Here is a 19,908-nt window from a genome sequence, read left to right as displayed (position 1 = left end):
GAAAAGAAAAAGACAGCGGCCGACAGCGCTGTAAACAACGGTAGACTGGTGGGTAATAAGCGAATGAATAATGCAGAAAACAGAGATTTGAGACGGGAAACTGTTCTTGAAGTACAGAGAGAGAGAGAGAGAGAGAGAGAGCTGTGCATGAAGTGTGATTTTTATCGTGGTGGAAGCAAAACAGCAAAAGTCAGAGGGAATTCATGACGACATTGATCAAATGTGAAGCGTAGTTTGCTGCTTCTTTTGCTGCTGGCTCGGTGAATTTTGGTTGGAGAGACAAAACCTGCAGCTCAGAATCAGCGCAAGAAAGACGGAAACACAGCGGACCCGACGCATCAGAATCGCTAAGCTCCGACAGTGTGTCCGTGTTCGGGCCGTCGGGTGAGAAAGTCGAGAAAGACAAAGCTGATTCTGATGCGTCGGGTCCGCTCTGTGTTTCCGTCTTTGTGTGGAATCCGTTAATGAATTGATATCGCTTTATTCAAGCTACTCACCTCTCTCTTCCACCTGCACTTTCAACTGGACCACGGCCAATCAGAGAGGTCCCGCCCCTGACTATCTCTGATTGGTTTAGTCCACGATAGGGGCATAATGTGTGTCTGTTGTTGACCACACGGAGAGTTGCAGAGATTTTTTTTTTTTTTGTTACCCGAAAGTATTTTTTTTTAGTCGCACCACTGAAAAATTTGGTCGCACTCTAGAGCCCTGCTCTAAAGCAAAGGGGCAGTAATTGTTTTACTGTAATTTTATTGTACATTTTTTTTTTCCTAAATTAAACAGGAAACAGACCAAAGACCAGCATCAGTGCTGACAGTAGAGTCCTTCCAGAAGGTGACACAGTCACCCTGACCTGCTCTGTGACACTATCTACTCCTGGTTGGAGTTTCTACTGGTACAGAGGCAAGAAAACCTCAGAACCACTGACGATGGCAGAAGTTGTTCTCCACTCTGATGGACAAATCGGTGTATCACAGGAAGGAGACTATTGGTGCAGAGGAGGACGAGGCAACCCAGTTTACTACACAGACTACAGTGATGTGATCAGTATTAAGAAAACTGGTGAGTCATGGTGAATGTTTTGTTTTTTAATTAATGGAAGATGTTAAAAAGTCATTTAATTAGTTATTTTTGTTTGTTTTTTATTATCTATTTAGCAGTTAGAAACAGGCCTGCTGTGACTCTGCATCCAAACTGGCCTGAGGTATACAGCAGAGAGACAATCACTTTGAAATGTGAGATCCCAGGAGAAGACACTGAGTGGGATTATGAGTGGGCAACAAGCAGCTCACATCAACCTCCAAACCAAAATGAATACAAGATTAACTCTGTTTCTACATCACACCGTGGGCACTACTGGTGTAAGGGCAGGATGAGAAGTGCACAACAGAATTCAACAATGTGGAGTGCATCCTTTCAACTAAAGATAGTTTATAGTGAGTGGATTATAAATTTAATGGGAATTTTATGCTTGCATTTATTAACAGGTGAAAGATAATCTGTCGTTAAGGATCTTATTCTGATCTGATCTCACTCTGAAAATATAATTTCCCAACAGAACAAAGAATAAATATTTGTGAGTCAGCATTTTAGTGAAATTGAATTCAGAGTTAAGAGACGAAAATCTTTGTTGAACAGATAAACCCCGTCCTGTCCTCACTGTGTCTCCATCATGGCTGAGTCCTGGAGCCTCAGTAACTCTGAACTGTGAGGTTGAACATCCGTCTGCAGGATGGAGCTTCTACTGGTATAAAGCTGTTCATGATCTGAAAACATACAGCTATGAATATTACATTTATGAGCTGCTACCTGATGGCAGTGGGACTGCACAGGACTCCTACATCATTCATGGACAGACACACACAGCAGGATATGTGTGCAGAGCTGGAAGAGGAGACCCAGAGTATCACACTGATCACAGTCAACCAAAGTTTGTCTGGTCTGCAGGTCAGTATTTTTGCTCCTAATTCAAAAAGATAAAAATAAGTGTTATTATTGTATTCACAGTCTCCAATCTATTGATCTATCAAAAAAATGACAGTTCTTGTTTTTCTACAGATTTAAATTCAGCAGCCTCTCTCACAGTCAGTCCTAACAGTGTGCAGCACTTCATCTATGATTCAGTAACTCTGAATTGTTCTGGAAACTCTTCTCAGTGGAGAATAATGATATTTACTCAGCACGGCTACCTGAGAAAACTCCGGGAATGTGGAAACTGGGGGATAATGACTGAATCCACATGCAACATAGATCTTGACTGGTACCACCGGTATCACCGGTATCCTGTGTACTGGTGTGAGTCTGAATCAGGACAGTTCAGCAATGGAATCAACATCACTGCACGTTGTAGGTCTTTACATCCCTAATTCTAAAGAGTTTGGATGCTGTGTAAAATATAAACAAAGAAAGAAAACAGTATCTATATTTAAGCTTTTAAAATGAGAAAGTGTATAATTGCAAGAAATAAGTCATTTTGAATGTGGTGGCAGCAACGCATCACAAAAAAGGGACAGGGCCACATTTACCACTGTGTAGCATCTCCACTTCTTTTAACAACAGTCTATAAACATCTGGGGACTGTAGAAACCAGCTGCTGGACCTTTGGGAGAGCAATATTATCCCATAGTTTTCTGATAGAGGATTATATCTGCTCAACAATCCTGGGTCTTCTTTGTCATGTTTTTTATTTTGTGATACACAAATTGTTTTCAAATGGTGAAAGACTGAGACTCCAGGCAGCCCAGTTCAGCTTCTGTACTCTTCTAATATGCAAAGACTTTCATGAAAAAAGTCATCTGGATGAGAGCATATTTTGCTCTAAAATCTCTGTATACTTTTCAACATTAATGGTGCCTTTTCAGATGAGCCAAGCAACTCATATTCCATAGTCACTAAAGCACCTTAAACCATCAGAGATCCAAACTTTAGAACTGAGTCCTAATAACAACGTGGATGGTCCTTCATTTCTTTAGTCCAGTGGATGTGGCATTTATGAATTTTAAAAAGAATTTCAAATTTGTATTAATCTGAACAAGAAAACAATTTTCTGCTTTATCTCAGTTTCATTCTAATGAGTTTTGGCCAAAACAAGACACTGAATGATGTTCCCACATGGCCTCTTCTTTGCATGTCAGACCTGTAGCCTGTATTTCTGAATGGCATAGTAACCTTGAAACACTGACTAATCTGCAACATAGACGTGCAAACAGTCAACAGAATACTGTATGTACCACATTAGTTTATATTGCATTAGGAAAAACAATCTATCCTTGCTGCAAGTCATCTTATTACAATGTGTATACAGCAGAATAGAACATGTATTCATACAATGTTTGACATGTTTCATTATATGGTTCAATATCTACATTTTAGAAATATATTTTCCACATAACTATGATGATACCAAGAGTTTAGTTTTCCATTAAGTGGAACCAACAAGATTTAAATTCACAGTACAGCCATTGCACACATTGTGCTCATTTCTGAGTTATTTATTTATTTACAAATAAATGCAACACTGCAGAGGATGAAGCAGAAATGTGAGCCCATGATAATAGGTGTGGTAATAGCTTTGTGTCATAACAGTATTCATAATTATGAGAGGATGTAGCCAAAAATGCATCTGAAATCCAGCTTTAACTTAAATGATCATGCTGTGGTTAAAAGTGTGAGGAAAAATAATACTAATAAAACATAACAAAGAACAGGATTAGAGCTGTTGGTGCCACTGTCTTCATTTACCAAACAAGGAGGGAAACAGTAGACTGTATGTTGGTAAGTTCTCTCATATTTTAATGGCTTTTACAGTTACTGGTGTGATCCTGGTGAGCCCTGTCCATCCAGTCAATGAGGGGGACTCTGTTGCTCTTGGCTGCAAGTTGAGGACAGGAAACTTCAATTCCACTGTTGCATTCTACAAAAATGGGAAACTAATTCAAAATGATGACCGAGAAAAGCTAAATATCCCTGCAGTGTCAAAGTCTGATGAAGGCTTCTACAAGTGTGAATATTCAGGGCACGAGTCACCACAAAGTTTGATGTCAGTAAAAGGTAATTGTGAATGATACAGTTGTAGACAGAAAAGAAATACCCTGCTGTCTCTGTTTCAAAAGATTTAAACAAAAGGCTCATCAAATAAAACCAGCCGGCCAGTAGTGACAGTCTACAAAATCTAAGTGTGAAAATGAAGAAGATTAAAAGGTTAAAAGAAGGTTAAAATGGTCCTGCCCACGTAAAGTATGCAAACCCTTATTTTGAACTAAAACTGTATTTTATAATTTATATTTTTAGCCACTTTTATAAATTGTTGATTATTTAATCTTCCAGTCATTACTGTGTAACCATTTACAATATTTTCCATCTCCACAGTTTGATGAGATGACTTTCTGATTTAACAAAACATTTACAGACAACCCAGAAAATGCCTGTCAGGCCCAGAGTGTCCTTTGTCCATGATGTATTCAATTGATTGGGTTATATCATTATAGATGAAGCTAATTTTTATTCTTTATCATTATAGGATCCAGATCTTCACTTTCTGTCTCTCTAATCACGGGGCTGGTTAGTGGTGTCTCACTGATTCTCCTGCTGTCCCTGCTGCTCTGTTGTTGGCACAAAAAACCAAAGGGTGAATTTATTTATTTTTATTTATTTCATATATTACCTGCCAGACACTGCCATGGTATGGACAATTATAATTTATTTGTAATACTGACCCATTTAATATTATTACTACTGTCTTCTCCATAGGTACACTTTGTATCAGGTTGGTAAAACACTCTTTTCTTGTCTTCAGTGAACAAACACTATGTAACACATTCATTGTAACTTGAACCTGTTTAAAACCTCAGACCAGCCCAGTCTCAGGAAACCAGTCAGACTGCTGCTACAGTTCAAACTATGAGCCAGGATGAAAATCAGCAGCAAATATATTCCTCTCTTCTTCACGGTCAGCCACACACCTGTTACAAAATAAGAGCATTTATAGCTGAACATTTCTATACTCATGTTCACAGTTATAATATAGCTGCAAGTTTACTGCACACAGAGTGATTATTTTGTCATTGTCTTGATTCTCACTGACCCAAAGGTGACATGAATGTCTATGAGTCATGTAGACCTTCTGAAAACACTGGTACAGTAGAAGATATTTCTTTGTTTTTTAAATAACGAGTAGATCAAAATCGTATTTTTACTGAGAAATAAAAATTTTAAATACTACAATTGTCCTCATTTTAGGTGGACGGACAGATGACTACAGAAATATCTCTCTTCAGCTCAGAAGTGTTGGACAGAGGGGTGAGTACAAAAAATATGAAAAATGTTCAATTGTTATAATATGTTCAATTATAAATGCAAATGTATCATGTAGCCAAAAGCATGTGCACTTCTGAATATCATACCTGTAAATATATGTAACATATAGGTTTCAATAAATAACATATCATTTGTATACAGTACTGTTTAAATTTTAACGCCCCTTCAGAGACGTGATACCCACATATATTTTCTGTGTTATTGTTACAGGAAAGCGTGATGATCCAGAGGAAACCTCTGACTACCATAATGTAGATCCAAACTCAGCTACAGGTACAAATATTAAATGTACTAAATATTGAGTTTCAGGGATGAAATATGTATCAAACTTTTCTGTCATTGGGTTTGAGGGGAGCTTTAATTAGATGTCCTAATGATGAAACTCAGATTTGTAGCCCTTTTAAACGCCTTCAGTACCATTAAACCTGTTCTTCAGTTAGTTTGACTTTATTCTGTTTTCATTTATTTCATTTTATGTGTTTACTTTTGAAGGTCCCTAAAAAGAGGCACGACATCAACAAAACGAGAGACGATGGACCGCAACATGAAAAAGAAAAACTTTAATTCTTAAACTTTTGTTCATTAACATTTTACAGCTGCTGGATTTTAAAGTCGAGTCATACCGTGATCCTGTGGGCAAGAGTTGTTAAAGCTAAGTTAAGAAGAGAGGTGACAGTCAGTGATATGGCAGCATGTGGCTTCATGCTGAGAAAGACGTATAAGGAAGGTCAGAGGGAGCTTCACTGTGTCTTTGTGGATCTAGAGAAAGGATATGGTGCCAAGCGTGTGGGGTACTGCATGAGGATGTCAGGAGTAGCAGAGAAGTATGTGAAGGTGGTGCAGGACATGTATGAGGACAGTGAGACAGCAGTGAGGTGTGTGGTTGTAATTTAGCAGTTTAAGCTGGGGGTGGGATTACATCAGGAATCAGCTCTGAGCCCCTTCTTGTTTGCAGGGGTGATGGACAAGATGACAGATGAGGTCATGCAGGAGTCTCTGTGGATTATGGTGTTTGCAAACAACACATGTCACATGATCACCAGTATAAACATGCTCATGAGTATCATGATGAGTAATTCTGTGTGTAGATATGTAAGAAACATCTAAACATGATGAAGTTTTGTAGAAGTGTTTTTAATATGAATGTATTTTATATAATTGTAAAGTGTATTATTGAGTAGTTTTTCAAATTTTACTATATCCCATTTTCTTATTTTATTTTGATTTCTTTTCTACTAAAATAATAAAAGCTAAATTACTTAAACATTGTTGTAGCAAGTGTCATTTCTCTCACTACTTACTCTGTCACAGTAACATTTAAAAATTCCTGTATTTCCAATCAACTTTTTTTTCCAGTCTTAATGACTTAAGTACCTGAGCTTATACTTCTGCTTTGTGTTTCCCCAAATTATCTCATATTATTTGATTGGATTCATTAGATTACCACACAGGATTGTTTAGAGAAGTTTAGAGAGAGACTCAAGAGTTGGCACTTGAAACTGTTTCTCTAACAGGAAATATAATTCAGTAGAGGTTATTTTTTGCAGCCTTCTACTCCTTAAGTATGTTCTCAAATTAAATGTCCTTTTTTTTTCTTTCCCCTGTGGAAACTGTTGAATCATTTTAGTTATTTGTGTCACAAATCAAATTATGTCTTAATGTTAGTTGTTTTGGGGACTTAACGACTTTACCCAGATTTGTGTCTATTTACACAGCTGATATAAAACTGTGTATTTCTCCACATTTTTTTAATGTCCATTGCAAGTCTTTAGCTGTGTCTCAATTCAGGGGCTGCATCCTTCAGAGAAAACGGCCCACGTAGACTGAGAGGCCGGGTCCTCTGAAGACCGAGAAGGCCGGAAGAGTGAGGGTGTGAAATGGGACGGTCTAGCCTCCAGATTTGCGTCACCGTTTTCTCGGTGGAGTTTGATAAACTCAGCCGTCTGCTCCTTGCTATCTAAAATATAACAGGACACTGGAGTAAATTCTTTACCATCTCACACTTGTGTTTAATCACTTTTCTGTTTGATGTTTATTCAGCTAATCTCAGCCAAACCGATTTACTCAGAACCAAAAATATAACACTGAAAAAAGCCAAACATTTTTAAGTTATCTGAGTGAAATATATATCAAGGTTTAACCTGACCGCGCGGGGTCTGAAAACGATGTGCCAGGAGTTCGCTGTTCTCGCCGGCTCTATTGAGCCTTGGCCTGGTCAGTTATCGAGCTGGTGGGTAACACATGTCTCCAAAAACATCAGAGCACCGAGCAGATATTTGAGGTTGACACAGCTACAGTCTCACCTGAAAATATGTTAAAAGTTTATTTTGTGACCCAGAAAGAGTAATTTTTCAAACTCTTTAGCCGCGCTCCTCTGCCATTGCCACGTGTGAAAAGTATTTTTATAATATCATATCAAAATACTTTCCAATGTGATTTTTTATCGCAATAACAAACTTATTCAAAATGATCCCCGAGGGGAGCTGAAGATCTCTGCAGTGTCAAAGTCTGATGAAGGTTTCTACAAGTGTCAGTACTCAGGAAGAGAGTCAGCACAGAGCTGGATGTCAGTTAAAGGTGAGCAGGATCAAAACATTTTATTTTTCATGACCTACTGTAGGTGGCTTATTCAAAGTTTTTTACACTAGATACCTTGTCTACTGCACTATAATATGATCTTAAAACAGGCATGTAGTTATTTTTCAACAATACTGTGGTTAACACAAATGCCTAACATGTATAAAATTCCCTGATTTGACAGTGACAGCAGATATAAATCTCTGAGAATTTAAACAGCTTCTAAGTTCGGTTCAGTTTATTAAAGTTAACAGTTCATTTTTCTTATTTGCAGTAGCTGTGCCCAGTTCTTCATTTCTTGTTCTGATGATCACTGGACTCATTTTTTTAGTTATATTTATTTTCCTCCTGTTCCTGTACAGAAAGGTCTACAAAAAGAAATGTGAGACTCTTTCTTTTTTTTATTCTGTAAAATATTTAAATAGGCAAGATTCCTCAACTGCAAACTGTCTGTAAAATGTATAATACATAACCTTGGAAATGCAAAAGTTTATTTTAATTTTTTTAATAAAGGTTCTGCTGATGATCAGTGGGTCAGTCAGGAAAATCAACAAGTCTACTCCTCTCTTCTTCATGGTTAGTTTTTTATCTTGTTTAAAATATCCTGATGCTTTTCTCTGCTGCAGCTTTAACACTGTTGAATTAAACAAGGCTAAGACAATAACAACATTTAATCATGTACAGCATTTATAAGTAATAATAACTTTTCAATGTTCAATATATGTTTGTCCTTACACTGACATTAAAGCTTATCTCATCTCATCTCATCTTAATATAAATGTTAATGACAAGAATACTTGTTTATATGCGTTTACAATAGTATCACAGACCTGTGGTGACTCATTTTCTCTGACTTGTAGGTGATTGTTCTGTCTATGAGACAATCAGAGGCTCTGAAAATATTGAAAACGGTACAGTATGAACTTTAATGCAGAGACTGTGGAAGCTGTGTGATTAGAACATAACAGTGATTATAATCTTCCTGTCGTGTTCGGGTCAAATCTGACCAGTTTACAACTTAAAACACTCATAAATATTGTGCTTTACATCTGATTGACTCAAGGCTTTATGATATCCTCCACACTATGCACTTGAACATAAAAGTGATGATCACATCTTTCATTAAATTTTGAGTGTTTTAATCAACATTGTTACACCTGTGGTGTTCCCAGGCAAAAGTGACTACCATAGGAAATAAAAGGGAATCCACTGACTCACTCACTGACTGATCAATCCACTGAATGACCAAATGAAAGAGCTGCTTAACGACGTACTGAACGAGTGTGTTTACACCAATAATTTAATGTACTGCAGAGCTGTTTCAGACTGAGAGTATGTGTGACTATATTTTACGGAAGTTCAGTGTTGCTCATGAATCCCTGAAAGAGAGCATTCATCTAATGTGCTTCCAGATACATTTTAAAGCAGAATGTATCTGGAATTCTGAATTTAATATTTTATCTGTGCTTTACCGCCTATGCTCTGTATGAAGATGGGCGACCTGTGTGATGTAGGTCCAGCTGGTCCTTCTTGTGGAAAGTCAACGATTCTTTCTATCCAAACTGTGTGAGCTATGAGAAGTGACAGTAGTTTGAGCATCTTATTTCCTTGTGACTGAAGACTAATTCTCATTCTCAACCATCAGACCTTTGTCACCTCCCATTCCCCCATATTTCCCACCATTCATGGACCATCAAGTTTTAAACTATGGCCACAAAAATGCAATACAACGTTTTCTAGTAAAGTTTTTAGAAGTAACATTATAGCTATGTTTTAAAAATGTTTCTCAGATATTTTTTTTTTTTTATATTTAAATGTTTTAATTTCTCTTTCATGTAATAAAAAATTACATAGAAATATCAGTAGAAATATTTTGATGATCCAACCATTATTAAATCATTCTTATAAGTGAGGCAACTTTCTAATTACATTTTCATGCAGGGGCTGTGTCAGTGTTTTCATTCACCCTAACATTTACAATAAGTTGGTTGTTGTTACATTTCATGTAACAACAGAAAGAAATGTAGTGTATGTAGTTTCTGAATATGTGGTTTTAAATTTAGCTGTTGGTGTGTTACAGTAGATCATCATCATCATCATCATTTATTTATATAGCACTTTAAAAACACACCTGGTAGACCAAAGTGCTGTACAATACAAATATAAATATAGTAATAAAATAGCAAAAACCAGACACAGCAAGAAAATTAATAAAAATGTCACCTACAGAGTTAAAAGCCAGGGAATAAAAATAGGTTTTTAATAAGGACTTCAAAACTGGCACTGATGTAGCCTGTAGATGCAATGATCATATTTTTTCCACATTAGATCTTCTACATTATCCCAGAAGTATTGATGAATACTTACAGTATCCATACATGCTGGATGGATTTGAATTTATCATGTATTTCATGTCATTCATGCAATTTCATGTCAGTGGATTTGTCTTTATGAACCTGGAACAGTTGTTTATCTCTGAAGCAAATAAAGTGGTGATCAGTATCTTGAACTGTGCTGTGCTTCTGGCCCTTTCTTGAGGGATGAGTGAGGTTTTACTGTGTCTATGTCAATGATTGACCGTGCATGTAACAATAAACAAAGACAACAAGATTGCTCAATTTTCTAAGACAACTGATGACTAATTTACTGGTACATCAGATGGAAGAGAAGAACAGCCACACTAAATGTGTACTTCATTTATGTTTATTTCTTTCTGATATCATAGCAGAGTGTGACAAGGCTAAAATGATGCAGGGACTTCAGTTAAGTGACCCCAACACTCAGTGCAGGTTATTAATAACCTTACTAAGCTTATATCAAACTGTAGCTGTAGTATGACTGCCCTTATGCTTTACACTGCAGCCTGAACACTACAATGACCTGAAGCCTCACTGACAGCAGATAAAAGAGTTGCACCAGCAGGGGGCAGCATGATCCTGAGCTGTTTTTAGCTCTGAAGGCTGGAGGTTCAGAGATAACTCCAAATATTTATTCCTCATAAACTTGCACAAAATGGGAAAACCTACAGAATTTCCTTTTTCTTTTCATTAAGGTGTAATTGATGCTGATGACAGTTGCATTTTAAAAACACTGATCATTTTAAAAAGGTGTCAAGTTGATTAAGTGATGTATGAAAAAAAGACAAAAATATATTGTCGTATGAGGATTTTATGGCAGATTTTGTGTGTGTACAGTTTTTGTCCTCAAGGGTCTTGAAAGAGAGCAAAATATGAGGAGGGCACAAGTGTTAACAATGATAATCTGGACTCCACTCACCCGATTTCCCAGCAGTATGCAGACTTTAAACTATGGGACAGTACAATTCTGGACCTCTGCAAACACCCTGGATGCATACATAATCGGTGCCCTTCCCCCAGTAGGTACATTAGACAACCTTGTCCTATTAATACTCAGTATACTCCTGCACGTCAAAGACTTCCCTTTCTGCCAAAAGCAAAACCACAGCAATGAATTTATCTGCTACAAAACTGATGATGTAGCAGTTATGTATCTGATATGCCTGATCCAGACATTTTGAGATAAAATATTAACTGTTTCAGCCTCTGCTTTACTAAACCCCCCCCCCCCTTGTGAATCTGAGGTGTTGTCTCTTAAAAGGTTTCCAGAGTTTGAAAAAGGGAAACACCCACTGCTAAGTGGCTGTGATCTGTGTATAGCAGTTACCCATTTAAAATAACAATAATAAATAAATACAAATAAACAGGTGTAAATGCGGCTGAAGCAACATTGTGCTTTTACTTTTTTTCCATTTTCTTCCTCTTCTTCTCTAAAGTATAAATGTAAAATGTCAAGTTCAGCATGTCACACTTACACCTTTGTCACATGTTTAAAGTTTATTTGATTTCAAAACCATTACCCATGAGCCTCAGCAACTCAGCCCAGCTGACATCACCATGAATACTGCAGCACTTTTAAAGTAATAGAGATATAATCTGAGAGAGGGGGCAGGACTTGCTCTTGCCTCATGCCCACTTCTGGTTAACAACACTATTTCTGTTTAGCTTGAGCTCACTCACATCATCACATCAATAAATATAAAAGAGTACAAACACGTCATGCTGTGGTCAGAACTTGTTAAGGTGTTTTATTTCTGTGAAAAAAGGAAGGAAGCAGAGAGTTGAAGTTGAAAAAAATATAGTTTCCTTCACAGTTCTTTGGTATCTGCTGTGCTGCTGCTTCACTCTCTCTCTTTACAGAAAGTTGTAGAAGTTTTCAGACGTGTCACTGCTGGATGTGAGGATGGGAGCCACTTTGCTCTGTGAGCTGGGCCTATTCTGTGAGTACATCACTGACTTCTATTGTTTGATTCATACTGATCCATAAACATGTTTTAGTAAGAAGAACAGAGCATCAGTCATTTGTACCATTTCAGGTCATGTGATCAGAGGACTCTCATGTTTGTTACCAACATGGTTGTTTGTAGACTGGATTAGATTTTAGTGCACTGACTCAGATCAGAGTGGAGCTGGTTTAGTTTATCTAAGAAAGGTTTGTTTCTACATCAGTGATAATTTGATGTATATAAATCATAGTAGACACTGGTACAACCACAAGTGTTTTATTTATGAGATATTTGAGTGTCTACGGTGCTTTGAGAAAAGGTGACTTGGCTCCTTTAAGTTTTGTGAAGACGTTTCACCTCTCATCTGAGAATTTTCTGCAGTTCTGAAACCAAAAGATGGAGAATGCAAACCCTAAAAACCCTAGTGGTGTTACTTACTGTCTGCCACCTACAATGCAGTTTTGAAAATCCTTCAATCCCTACTCCCATCTTGTGTCAGGTGACCTCAGTAGGACACATGGATAGAGTGAAGCTAGGTCTCAAAATAATTTTGAAACCTTGAAGGTCTTTGGTACTCTTGAGGGCTGCAAATGGGCCACTTCTCCCCGATCCATCTCAGTCTGTCTGTTATTGTGGCTCCCCACCCTCATTATCAAGTACAATTTGTGACTGAGACACATACACAGTCAGACTCGACCACCCCTCTCTAACACACACACACACACACACACACACACACACACACACACACACACACACACACACACCACATTAAGATTGTTTATTAATGTATCTGTATACATATAATGTAATAACTGAAATAACACAAATAGATAAAAAGTAACAAACAGATAAACATATGAACCAGAGGAGCCTGTAGAAAATTCATAGCTGACCTTGGAAAAGCAAAATGTGTTTGACAGAAAAATGTATTCAGATTGTAATTCTGATTGCAAAGACTTTCAGACAGGACAGGATTTTAAAAATTAAAAAAGTCAAACCTCTGGTGACAATGACACACAGTGTTTTTCCCACCTTGGCTCATGTGATGAGGCACACGATCAATATTGAGTTAAGGGATTCCACCATTATGGTTTAAATACCTGGGATTCTCCACCATTTGGTTTTAGAACTGAAGAAGCTTCTCAGCAGAGACATGAAGCATCTTCAGGAAACTTAAAGAATTCCAATCAGTTTCTCACCAAGCTCCTTAGACACTCAAATATGGCATAAATACACTACCATGACCTGTATGATTGACAACCTACACAGACATATGTGAGTGTCTTTAGTTTGATAATGTCTGAAGTTCCTGTCTGTATTGTAGTGCTCTGTATGCTCCTCTGCACTGGACACACTCAAGGTGACTGAACAGTTTTACTTTTTTATTTATTCAGTAAAGATTCATCTTAACTACTGTTTCAGTCTTAAGCACTTCACATTTTTGTTTTTATTTAATTATTCATCACCATATTTATAATTTTATGAATATAAACACAGTTTGTGCCTTGAATAGTAATTTTGTTAACTTTGTGGTTGTGTTGGATTCTAGATGCTGTGCTAACTATTGAACCCAACTGGTCCAGTTTTTTCATTGGAGAGTTTGTTACCTTCAAATGTGACATGAATGAAAGAAAAGACACTGACTGGTATTACACAATTAAGAAGGATGGTCAAGAATTTCTGTCCTACAGGTCAAAAAAAGACTACAAATTACAAATTACATCTACACGTAACAGTGGTGAATATCAGTGCTCTGGTAGCAGAGTGAGCTCGCGTGACACAAAGAACAGTAATACTGTCTCTGTAACTGTATTAGGTAAGTCTTCAGTGACTGACAGCATAAATGTTTGATCCCTGTTCAATTATCAACTGAATTATAAATACAGTACATTTAATTAAATTTGTCATTGAAACTTGAGCTTTAACCAGAACAACTGTACCTGTTACTTTGTTCACAGTAAAGTCAGTGCGTCAATACTGACAGACATGGCAATTTTTTCATTAGTATGTGTGTTTTAAAACAGCAATCATGGATGAAGTGACATTTAATTACATTTCTAAAAAAAAAAAAACAGAAGAAGCTTCATAAAGTTTAAAGTGATGATGTTTCTGTTATCTAAACCAAAAAACTAGGAAGATCCCTTTTAACCCATCATCGTGTTTCCTTCAACAGTGAACTGCATTAGTTTACGTTAACTGTGACGTCTTCAGGCCAGAGGATGAAAAAAAAATTAACTGTGGTTATTTAGAGATCAACAAATATAAATATAAATATTAACTGTTTTTAATGTTCTTATGTCATTATAATGAATCACGCATATTTTTTTCTTCCTCTTTCATAACAGCAGATAGACCCAGGGCCACACTGACAGCAGGAACAACAATCATACCAGTAGGGGGCAGTGTGACACTGACCTGCTCTGTGCAGAGCTCTGATGGATGGAAATATGAGTGGTTCAGAGGAACCCAAAGAACCGCTGAAGTTCACATCAGAGATCAACAAAACAGAGATATCAGAGTATCTCAAGGAGGAATCTACAGCTGCAGAGGAACAAGAGGAAACCCAGTTTACTACACTGATTCAAGTGATGATGTCACCATTGAGATAACCTGTGAGTTCAGTCATTTAGTTTGAAATATACATTCACTCATGATTATCAAACATACAATGTGAAGTTTTCTGTGTTGATTTCATGTTTCTGTTTGTATCTCAACTGTTAATATGTGTAAACAGTTTCCAATAAAGTTGTTGTAAAACAACAACCCAACTGGCCTCAGATATTCAGAGGTGAGACGATCACTCTGACATGTGAGGTGCAGGAAGGAGGTGAAACCACTGAGTGGGAGTATGAATGGAGAGGACCCAGGACACCCACACAGTGGACACACAATAATGATGTGACATTCAGAGTTTCTGAGTCCAGCAGTGGAGACTACATGTGTAAGAGTCGACGCAGAGATGACTCATATTCTTCAACAGAGTGGAGTGAAGCCTTCACATTGTCAGGATCAAGTAAGTCATGTTTGTTGTGTGATCTCCATTTGACAAATGTCATAATGGTCAGCACAGGATGAATTCAATGGTCTACAAAGCATGTTCCATTGTTAGTCAGACAAAGAGCTGCAGCTGATAGTAGCCTCATTGTAGACAGTTTGTCACCACTTTGTCTCCTGAACTTAACTAATTAAGTTCGTGACACACCTCTTTTATCATGGTGAGTTAAAAAAAAATAAAAATAATTGCACTTACACCATTTCAATTTGGCCTCATTCCTTCCTGTGTGTTTTTGGAAATTGGAAATTTAAGAGGTGGTATACAAGAAGTAAAATGAGGCATACAACAGGGCAGTGTGATCTTGACTTCTGTGTTGGGTTTAATGTATATTTTCTTTGTGTCTTTGTCTAAACTGAACAGCAGATAAACCAAAGGCCAAACTGAGAGCTGATAACACAGCTGTTCCAGTAGGGGGCAGTGTGACCCTGACCTGCTCTGTGAACCCATCATCATCATCTGGATGGAAATACTACTGGTACAGAGATGAGAAATCCTCTGAAGCCCTGACCACACAAGATGCAGTTTTCCACTCAAATGGACAAATCAGTGTCTCACAGGAAGGACTCTACAGGTGCAGAGGAGGAAGAGGAAACCCAGTTTACTACACAGAGGACAGCCAGTCAGTCAGGATTAGGAAAACTGGTGAGTTTTTTCTGAACATGAACAAACAAACATGACTATTATGAATCTACAACATATCTGGCTTCAGATATACAGAGCAGAGGAGATAATTATTAGATGTGAAATACATGAAAAAGACACACAGTGGGAGTATAAATAAAAATCTACAAAACATTCAAAGAAAAGTGTATTTACACCTGAGACTACAGGTATAAAGAAAGACAAAAAAGTGCACAGCAGTTTTCAGCAGACTGGAGTGATTACTTCATTTTGTTCTCTAGACAATATTTAGATGACGATATGATTCTACATATAGTCTGGCTCCATATCTACTGTATAGTTGTTATTGTTAAAAATTCACACTGGCTGCAGACAAATGCAAATGCTCTTCTGAATATAAACATTTTCAAAGTTTTTCACCAGCACAGTGCCATCTTTACTGTGTAAATGCAAGATGATAAAGTAGCAGTATAGTCTTTTTTTCTCTGCAAAACTGACATCAACTGTATTTGAATTACCAAGTGTCAATCAAAATATTTTGTCTGTTTAAAGAAAATCTTTGCTCTAGTTACTATAGCAACAGGAAACACTATAAATTACATGGACAAAAGGTACGTTTTACTAGTCTTAGACTTCATGGCTCAGTTGCCATGCAGTATAAGTAATTGTATATTGCACTGCATTAGCTGGAACCTATCCTGGTCCTTTCTGTCACTGAAGGAGATCCTGTTACTCTGGGCTCCAGGCAGGGCTGGACTGGGACAAAAAAATCAACCTTGGCATTTTTGGTCCATTGAGTCTACCATGATTGCTAACTAAATGTACACTTTAGCTATCAGCAGTGACTCGTGCTCAAAGTAGCCATTCATTTTTACCGGAATCTTTGAGTCTCTCCCTTCCTAAATATGTCCCTCAAGTCCTGGAGCCAGCAACATCCAGTAACCAGGTTTCATAGGCTCAGGAAGCTGTTCTTGCTCGCACCAGCCATAAAAAAGTAGATGAGGGATATAATTAGGAAGCGAGATTCAAGGATTCCAGTCAAATGAATGCCTACTTTGACCATCAGCCACTGCTAATAGTGAACTATCACATGTCTAAGTATGTATGATGCGTACATCACGCTGGGCCACCTGGGCCAAAAATGCCACGGCCAATTTCTTGTCCAGTCCAGTCCTACTACAGGCTGAGAAGATACATTTTTCTTTCTCATGTGATTTTCCATAGAAATGACAAACTAATCAAAATGATATGAGATAGGAGCGATGAACAGGTGATGGGACATTCAGATCAAAGTTTCGTTTGTATCACTATTAAGGTAAATAATCACCAGAGAGCAGGATGGTGTAAAACAAGTGCAATCTTTTCACTTTTTATTAGGAATAGTGATATTGTAAATAGTACTATATTTTAGGTTTTACAATGTTCCCAAGAAAATTATGTGGATAAATCTGCATAAATACATCTAGTTAAAACCTGTTATTATTACAGCAGCACCTGAGCCTGAAAGCTCTTCATTTCTCACTCCTTTGATTGTTGGACTTGTTTGTGGAATTTTACTGATTCTTCTTCTTCTGCTGCTGTTGTGTCGCTTCAAACAATCAAAGGGTGAGACCATTATCTGAACTGAATATGATGTAAATAATAAAATTCACAGATGTATCTTCAAAGCTCCATGTACCAGAACAATTTATTATATAACACTGCAATTTTCTTTTCTTCCAGATTCATTCTTTACCAGGTTGGTTAAAATCTCCCCTCTCCTGTACTAGAACTACATCCTGTGTTTCTTATTAAATCTACAGTTTTACTACTGTTTTTTTCTAAAAGGACTCGGAGCACAAATCAGAGCTCTGCTATGAACCACATGATCAAGGATGAAGCTCAACACAGTCGACATGCTTCTACTCTTCAAGGTCAGCCTGATCCATGACAAGCTTTATTGTTGTTGCTTTATTTATTTAAACTCAAAGTCCAATTTATCTGTTTCTAGTTTGATTTAAAATATAATCAAATCCATTCAAAAGAATTTCAATTACTAATCTAACATTGGCTTGTTTTTGTAGGTGATGCTTGTGTTTATGAATCAATCAAAGACCATGATGACACACATAATGGTAAAGTAGATACAGTAGCACAGAAGTATGTAGACTGTGATTATTTATGTTTAAACATGGAGGTTTAGGAAATAAGTTGCACAGCACACAGAAAAGAAAAAAGAAAGAAGTTGGACACTTGGTCCTTCTGGTGTAACACAGGGTCAGTTCAACTTTAAGACCAGTCTGTCCTACAGAGCGTAAACCACTGTGAATCTGTTTTATGAATCTGTCTCATTTCTCCTGACTGATTGTTCTCTAGTTTTGTTTTTTGCTGGTGTTCCTGTTACTACTGGTAGTATGAGATGGTACAGTACCTCCAGTCCAGGTAGACCAGCTCGTTCAGGACGACACATTTAGTGCCCTCTCAGAAAAGTGCTGTGACATACTAGGAGATGATCTGTAACACAAGCAGAGCTGAGCATCTGAGCCATAAGGACTTTAACCAAGCAGCATGTGCATGTGTCTGGTCAAACTGTAAGAAACAGACTCCCAGTTTATAACCTGAGGGCCTAACATCCTTAACTAATACCACAGCCCAGCAACGTGCCACTCAGGTGGACAGTAGCACAAAGGAAAACTAGAGAAAAATCAGTCAGGAGGGATCAGGAGAGAGCGATGACCTGTGGCCACCACCTGTACAAACACTTATTTTTTGGCAGTTGCCTTGTTGTTGCCTCTCCAGTGCACCTCTTGTCACTTTGATTTGCACCAAAGCAGTTAAAACGGATTCAGACGGATTTATGTTTCCTAATCAGACAAACTGATATCCTTGATGTTTATCTCACTCTGTGTTATGTCGGTTTGAGCTGTTTTTTTTCTCTTAATAATAATAAATGTTGCCTTTTCTTTTTTATATGTTGGTATAGTTCAATAAAATTACTTTGTTCTTCCCTCTGTACTATGTAGCATGTAGGTATGTAGACATGTAATAAACATGATTATATTATTGTAATTGTAATATTTTAACCTACACGCCTTGCAGGTAATTGATTTCAATCCTGTTACAGAAATAGGAGAATAGAAAAACATGTGAGGAGTCTGTTGATTAGATCAGATTATTGTTTTCAAAGGACATAAATGGTATGAGCTACATTCCCTCACTGGAATGTAGATTCTGACAGAGATGGAGGAAAAGTGAAGAGTGATCCTTAAGGTTTGGATTTGAGCTCAGTGGAAGGGTCGTGCTGAGCAGGGATGAAGGAGGGTTGAGCTGATGTGACACTGAGTTGAAGGCTAACAGTTTTTTATAGAAAAGGTTTTTAAACATGACAGAAACATCTCATCTTTAATAGACCTTCAATAGGTTTATGTGATCAGTGTGGTGTCGACTGACAGAGATATAAATGTAATGAAAAATTAACACACTTCACCCTTTTTTATCCTGATCATCTGTCCATCCTCTTTCAGATGACAGTGTGTTGTATGCACAGGTCTCCCACGATAGAGCTAAAACCAAGAAAGACAACAGTGAGTAAAGTAATAAGATATGTAATTTTTTTCTTGTTTTTTATGCATCAAGCAATCCTCATTGACTACAGCATTACTTCATCATTTTAAGAGGGTAGTGATGATATCAGATACATAAATACATAAATATCCCTCACTGGATTGTAGAGTCACTGACTTTAATGACCAGGGATGGAGGAGGGTTGAACTGAGGCTTTTTATCCTGATCATCTCTCCATCTTCTTTTAGATGACAGCCTGTTGTACACACAGGTCTATTACAATAAAGCGAAACCGAAGAGACACAAAGGTAAGTAAAGTAATCAAATAAGTACCTAATTTCATGTTTGCTCCGAGTTTTAATTATTTTTACACAAGAAGGAAAAGTTGTAAAAATAAATCAAGTTGTCACTTTGAACAAGGAGGCAGTAACAATGACATTTGACAAATCATTTCTTTGCAGGGAAACCAGCTCCTGCAGAAACAAAATAG

At 37.4% G+C, this 19,908-nt stretch overlaps 3 protein-coding genes across 3 annotated transcripts in view; 2 read left to right on the top strand and 1 right to left on the bottom strand.

Annotated features, from left to right (window-relative positions):
• LOC109198766 (Fc receptor-like protein 5) overlaps positions 1-13,857 on the top strand; it is a 22,677-nt gene extending 8,820 nt beyond the window's left edge. The window contains exons 9-22 of the mRNA XM_025904758.1: positions 784-1,062; positions 1,161-1,436; positions 1,639-1,947; positions 2,059-2,346; positions 3,808-4,050; positions 4,520-4,627; positions 4,750-4,765; positions 4,851-4,948; positions 5,090-5,134; positions 5,239-5,298; positions 5,527-5,589; positions 12,111-12,190; positions 13,524-13,559; positions 13,749-13,857. Coding sequence (XP_025760543.1) covers positions 784-1,062; positions 1,161-1,436; positions 1,639-1,947; positions 2,059-2,346; positions 3,808-4,050; positions 4,520-4,627; positions 4,750-4,765; positions 4,851-4,948; positions 5,090-5,134; positions 5,239-5,298; positions 5,527-5,589; positions 12,111-12,151 — 1,826 coding nt within the window. The 3' untranslated portion in view covers positions 12,152-12,190; positions 13,524-13,559; positions 13,749-13,857. The remainder of the gene's footprint in view (positions 1-783; positions 1,063-1,160; positions 1,437-1,638; positions 1,948-2,058; positions 2,347-3,807; positions 4,051-4,519; positions 4,628-4,749; positions 4,766-4,850; positions 4,949-5,089; positions 5,135-5,238; positions 5,299-5,526; positions 5,590-12,110; positions 12,191-13,523; positions 13,560-13,748) is intronic.
• LOC112846236 (low affinity immunoglobulin gamma Fc region receptor III-like) overlaps positions 1-19,908 on the bottom strand; it is a 700,124-nt gene that overhangs the window by 411,302 nt on the left and 268,914 nt on the right. The window lies entirely within an intron of this gene.
• Positions 13,440-19,908, top strand: LOC102080244 (uncharacterized). The gene is made up of 10 exons (XM_019354126.2): positions 13,440-13,446; positions 14,545-14,811; positions 14,934-15,212; positions 15,615-15,896; positions 17,598-17,613; positions 17,703-17,788; positions 17,939-17,989; positions 19,379-19,438; positions 19,667-19,726; positions 19,880-19,908. Exons 1-10 carry the CDS (start codon positions 13,440-13,442, stop codon positions 19,906-19,908), a joined length of 1,137 nt encoding a protein of 378 aa, XP_019209671.2.

The sequence above is a fragment of the Oreochromis niloticus genome, linkage group LG3, assembly GCF_001858045.2.
Source record: "Oreochromis niloticus isolate F11D_XX linkage group LG3, O_niloticus_UMD_NMBU, whole genome shotgun sequence".
Taxonomy (NCBI): Eukaryota; Metazoa; Chordata; class Actinopteri; order Cichliformes; family Cichlidae; genus Oreochromis; species Oreochromis niloticus.
This window is presented reverse-complemented; position numbering and strand designations above follow the sequence as displayed.